Source organism: Desmodus rotundus, chromosome 5 (genome assembly GCF_022682495.2).
Source record: "Desmodus rotundus isolate HL8 chromosome 5, HLdesRot8A.1, whole genome shotgun sequence".
NCBI classification, from domain to species: Eukaryota; Metazoa; Chordata; class Mammalia; order Chiroptera; family Phyllostomidae; genus Desmodus; species Desmodus rotundus.
This window is the reverse complement of record NC_071391.1, coordinates 88336728-88342727: the sequence shown is the minus strand read 5'-3', so window position 1 is coordinate 88342727 and position 6000 is coordinate 88336728. Positions and strand designations below refer to the sequence as shown.

Here is a 6000-nt window from a genome sequence, read left to right as displayed (position 1 = left end):
TGGATGTCACCCGTGGGCTCCCTTTTATCTTTGGAGGAACCATAGGCTCAGGGGGGAGACTTCTTGGTGTGGTGCTGCACCAGGCTGGGGGAGGTGCATTGCAGTCAGCATGTAGCCACTCTCAGCCTCTTAATGCAGTATCTCTAGGTCTGTGGTGAAGGAAGGGGAGCACTTCAGCCTCACCCTCCCATTCTGGCATTCTCTCAGTGGTGTCCTGCCCATGAATAGTAGTTTTTCTTGCGAGGGGAAGCAAAGTCAAGAACAACCTATTTTGTCATCTTGGTGATGTCACTTCCCTTACTATGTGTTGAACACTGTTCTGAGGACTTTATAGGGATTAAGGTCTTCAATCCTCACAACCACTTTATGGTACTGCTCTTAACCCCATTCTACAAATGTGAAAATTGAGACAGAATCAGGAGCCGTTTGTTCCATGCCCCCCTCAGACTCACCAAACTGTCCCACTGCTTCCTACTTCCCAAGAGCAGGCAGCCTTCTTCTCCATAATGGCAGTGTTGCACTGCCCTTCACTGGGCCCCCTAGGGAACATGTCTGCTGGAGATGACAAATTCAGTGGAGTGCAGGAGTGGTAGGCGGAAGATGCAAGAGGAAAGGAGGCACAAGGTGGCAGGCAGGGTTCCAGTTTATTAGGACACCAGTGATAACCATCACTTCCCCATCTCCATTAACAAAGCTGGCAGCAGGACTGGCAACCCCCCCCCACCCCGCCAACCCCTATCGCAGGCCACTGGCAGCAGTCCCGCCTCCCTCTGGAAGAGGGCAGCTCCCCACCCACAGTGGATCCTCAGAGCCACCGAAGCTGAGGCAGTCACCCTGCTTCATTCCTGGGGCATGGATTCAGGCTTTGTGCTTTTGAGCAGGGAAGGCACAGGCCCAGAAAGGGCCTGCTCAGGTCAGAGCTTACAGGTGTCAGAGCCAGGCATCCTAAAGCCAGGGTTATGTCCCTCCTCACCATACCACCATTTTATGTGTAAGTTTCGTGGCAGTTGAGGGGGTGCAGTGGGGCAATTATCATTCCCAACGTTACTCCCACAGTAGTCAGTGAACCTCTCACAAAAGAGCTTTGGGAATCTTTTCCTGTATTAGGAATGATTCTTAACCCCACCTGCAAAGGGGAAGAGCATCAAAATAGTGTCCATTTTTTTTTCCTTGTATTTGCATAAAATCTCCAGAGAGAACTGGTGTATTTGTTTCCTTCCAGAGGGAAACCAGATGGCCCGTGATGGAGTGATTTTTATACCATTTGAACATTGAGCATGTGAACATACAGCCTATTCAAAATAAATAGCCTTCAAAAAACACTCCTGAAACCCCAGGCTGGGAGTTTCAGAACCAGTTCCTCAGTTCTGGCCCCACTTTTGCCACACACTAACTCTGGACAACTCATGTAACCTCCCCAGGCCATTTCCTCCTCTGTGAAATGAGTGTGCAGAACCAGCTATCTGCAAGGCTCCTTTCAGCTGTAAATGTCTAAGTGTAGACTCCCCAGGCAGATTCTAAAATCCATGAGGGGAAGAATGGGACAATTTTGGAGTCAAAAAAGTCACTTTGTAAACTCTGGCCCCCCAGCAGGCAGAGGATGGGGAGGGTTGCTTACTCAGCCAGAAGCCACCCCCTTCCTGAGGCCCAGGTCTTTAGAGCAGGCTGGCAAGGACTGCTCTGCAAGCTAGGAGGAAGATAGGAGATGCTGGCATAGTGGTCAACAGAACTTGGCTTTCAGAGATGTATGAACCTGGGTTCAAATCCTTGGTGACCTTAAACCTCTGAACCTAAATGTCCTCATCTATAAAATACAAATACCAACTTTACAGGTTTAAAGGATTACATACTAAAAGCACTTGGCATACAGGTGTTCAACAAACGTTTCCTTCTAGCTTGCTTCCTTCTTCCCTGCTTTCACCAGTGGGTAGGACACCTGGGTTACTTTGTATGCTTCTTCTTTAGGTTGGTTTTCCTATGCAAATCCATGAAATACGGCTGGTTCTCCTCCTATCTCTGTTGCTGCAGATCCAAGTCTGCACTGTATATAGGTTGTTCACACTGCTGGAGTTGGGGAAAAATACCCACCTAAATTTGCCTGCTTCAGGCTTCATTTGCCTGCACAGGAAAACCAGTGCCCTTTGGGGAAATGCACAGTGGGTTTCCATCTGGTAGACAGTGGAGCAGGGAGGGGGGCGAAGGGAGAGATGGAGGTCAGCACTTCTCAAGGCTGGCAGCAGTGGGCAGGCTCCAGGGCATGGGAATGGGTGTGAGCAATCTACCTGTAGAGAATTCAGCTACGTTCTCCAGGACACCAGGTACTTAAGGACCTCTGATCCTTGATTTTTCTCATTCATAGACACAAAGATGAAAATTGCTGCATCATAGGTTTGTTGTAATGAGTAGATCAGCTACCTAGGAAATGTTCTGTGAATATTAAATTTTCCTTCCTCTATTCTTAAGATGAAGGAAATAAAGGCCTTCGGACAGAAGATACATTCATACAACCACCTTGTAGAACATGGACCTGCAGACACTCACTTGATGTACAAAACGTGGGACTGTCACCCGAGGTGGCTGTAACACGCACGCTAGTCCCAAGGCACACAGAACCAACCACACAAGATGGGCTTTTTCTTTGTGGTAGGCTGACGACAAAACATATGGGGTTAGGGTAGGGGGTGGGGTAAAAAACCAAGGATCTTCATTTCTTAATCCATGGCACAAAGAAATTAGTAGGATGGTGGAGAGTTGGTTTCTAGGCATTAGAGAGGCAGGGGCAACCCCACAGCTTTCGAGACAAGAAAAATGGGGACATTTAATTTAAAAATGAGATAGATGTCAGAGGACACCCTCTACAGTCCCAGGGAGCCTGCTGATGAGAAGTGGGGCTGCAGGGGGCTGAGCCAAAATGACACAAGACCCCTCACTGCCAAGGCGAGGCAATGGCCCAGACCTTTACCTCCTTCAGAATGAGTCTCCAAGCTCTGAGAAGGGGCAGCAGGGGCGGGCACAAGTAGAAAAGGTAACAAGATGGAAACAAGAACCTGTGGATACACCCAAGGTGGAGAAAAGCAAGGTGAGGACCAGAAGCCATCCCAGACTTCTCCTATGGCTTGTTGTTGTCTTCCTGAAAGTTGTGCGCTTGAGACCTGAGAAGCCAGCTGGGAGGGCTCTGGGGAGAAGGCCCAGAGACAGGAAGGACGGTGGGGGTCCTGAAGACAGCCCCTGAAGCAGCACAGGACCAGCAGACGGACGATAGGTGACAAAACTCTGGTTGCCTCCAGAAACCTCTGGCAGGGCTCTGAGTCCAATCCTGAGATATTTAAAAGGAGAAACAGAGGCTCAAGAAAGAGGACATTTAAAACAGAAGGGAGAGGGAGGGAGGAAAAAGAAAGGAAAAGGGAAGAAAAAAGAAAAGAAAGAGAAAAGGTCCTGATCTCTATGAGGCGGAGGTATTGGAGAGACAGAGGCTGGTCCCAGGGAACAGACATGCTAGGGGCTTCATTCTGGTGAAGTGAGGACCACACACAGAACTGAGAAGTGCCCTGTAGGTAGGCACAAGGGATCCACTTGGCTCCAAACGGAGTCCCCTGGCCTGCGACATGAACTCTAAAACCCTATCCTGAAGGCGTCCGTGTCCTGATGCCCCGCACTAGTGTTGCCATGTCCATGCAGGAGCTCAGAAAAGTCCACGTATTTTGGCCTGAGATCCATTAGGTGATCACTGTTGGTGGCTCACTGCTTTCAGTCGTACCCTCCTTTTCCCCCAGCCCACTTTCCCCTCTGTAGTTCCTCCAAGTTTTGATTGGGGCAAACAGCAAAGAGGGGACAGGAGAATGCTTTATCAGAGGAAATAAAGTGAAGGGCCCTCCTCCGGCACTTGGTCTGGGTGCAGGAGATGCCAGGTGCCCCAAATGCCACTGCTCAGGGCCTCAAGAGTGATATATCTTCAATCTGTTGTTCTGGTCCAAGCCCAGCTGCTGGAAGCCCAGAGTGGCTGAGGGCTTATGCACCGAGAAAAGATGTCTGGCCACAGGGTGAAGGAAAACTTTGCAGTCAGCTGAGCACCAGGGAAGGGCCATGAAAGGAAGGGTCAGAAGCCAAACAGGATCCTCTTTGAAGCCCCAGGGCACAAACACAAGCCATGCAGCCCAGCTCAGCCATCCCGGTAGCTACAGCAGGAAGGGACCGGGGTTTGAGAATTGGCTAAAAGGATACAACTTGGGGTCACTCTTGTAACGTTCTAGCCACTTCAGGTTCGCCTCAATCATGCCCTGAAAGTTGGTGCTGCCCACATCGGGGATGTGCGATCTGGGCCGAGGCAGGAGGCGGAGCTGCTCACTGGGAAGGACACAAGGGGGGAGTGCCAGAGGAAGAAAGGACGTGACACCGCCAACCAGAGGCCATCACATCTGCCCCTCCCTCTTCTTAACATACCAGCTGTAGCTTTGCTGGGGTCTCTTGAGCAATTCAAAGCTTCCTCTACTGGCAGGATGCCCCTGCAAATATTCCCACCCCCTCCTGGGTAAATACTCCTGACATCAAGACTCCAGGCTCCCACACCTACAGATTCCGGGCTGATCTCATCAGCGAAAACTCTCCTCAATGTCTGCTCAAACACCTGCCCAGCATCAGTCCCAAACTGGTCAAAGGGATAAATGGGGTGGGAGTACTTATGGTTGGGGGTCTTGTGTGTGGGGGATACCTCTGGCAAGGAATAAGATGAATGAGAAATAACAGGCTTAAATGATTGTCCATCTGTCTCCCCTACAGGGCACCCCTCTCACTCCAGATGCTGCTCAGTTGGATGGGGGAAGAAGGGAGCGGTCGGGAGCAGACAAAGACCTGGGTGTCAAAGACAAAGGCCACACTCCAGCGCTGAAGGGGCCAGTGGGAGGGTAGTGTGAAGGGTCAGGCCAGGGGCTGTTCTCTCCCGGCAGGTGCCACAGGGCAGTTCCTCATGGATCTGGGCCAGGTATGCCCAGCCAACCCGCACTTGGACTTTCCTCTGGTTGTATATAGAGGAGCATCTAAGATTCAGGCAGCTTTGCAGACTGGGAGTCTGCCTGACCTGTCTCAGCTACACGACCATGAATTCTGCTCCCCTCAGAGGTCCTACCAACTCAGGGAGGTGCAGTAAGTAGCTGAACTGTGTGGTTCCCCCTGAGCCTACATGGAATCTTACCTGGCAGACACGTAACCCAGCCTGTTCTCCAAGGGGGCAGGGCTGCTGCTGAGGAATGGGACCCCAGCTGGAAAGTGGGAAGAAATCATTCACACAGGACAGTGGGTCAGCTGACCCAGAGCCAAACCCAAGCAGGCCACCTCCCTGCTCCCCAGCACCTCTACCTCCCCAACACTGAAAAGGCAGTGCCCCCAAAACAAATAGAAACAGGGAAACTTTCAGTAGTTGGAAGTGAGAGAAAGGTGATAGACAGGAATTCCTCTATTTCATTTCTCAAACTGAATCTACTTTTCTGTTTGGGCTGGAATGTGGAGTTGTAACTTTTCCCTTCAAATAACTGTTTTTATGGCTTTTCATATTCCTCAACAGGGCTATGACACCAGGGGAAGCCAGCCTTCCAGAAATAGGAAGAAGCAATACAGCCCAGGGCAATAAGCAGGATCCTGAAGTCACAGAGATATGCAGTCTGTTGCTCCCTTATTGGGCACCCTGGGGCATATTACTTAACCATGCTAAGTCTCGGTTTTCTCATCTATAATGTGGAGATAAATAATGACTACTTCAGAGGGTTATTATAAGGCCTAAATCAAAGACTTTATATAAAATGCCTGGCCTACAACACAACGCACATCATTGGCAACTATCACGATGACAACGATGACCTTGTAGGTTGGGCTGAGCTCTGGAGTCACAAAGGCCCCAACCAGCCAAGCCCCAGGCACACTGTTTTGGCCCACGGAGCCTGCTGCTGCAGGGCAGCCAGCAAGGTCGCCTCCCCAGGGACCCATAGTCACTGGATCAGGGAACCAAAG

General features: G+C 50.6%; 1 protein-coding gene across 4 annotated transcripts in view; it reads right to left on the bottom strand.

Annotated features, from left to right (window-relative positions):
* Positions 1-638: 638 nt before the first annotated feature.
* Positions 639-6000, bottom strand: part of CEP164 (centrosomal protein 164) — an 83822-nt gene continuing 78460 nt past the window's right edge. For 3 of the 4 annotated variants that reach the window (XM_053924630.1, XM_053924633.1, XM_024570902.3), the window contains 3 exons: positions 5189-5255; positions 4222-4344; positions 639-4029 (listed from right to left, as the gene is read on the bottom strand). In XM_053924630.1, coding sequence (XP_053780605.1) covers positions 3936-4029; positions 4222-4344; positions 5189-5255 — 284 coding nt within the window. In that variant the 3' untranslated portion in view covers positions 639-3935. Of the gene's footprint in view, positions 4030-4221; positions 4503-5188; positions 5256-6000 lie in introns of all 4 variants that reach the window. The other variant, XM_053924632.1, reaches the window with a different exon arrangement.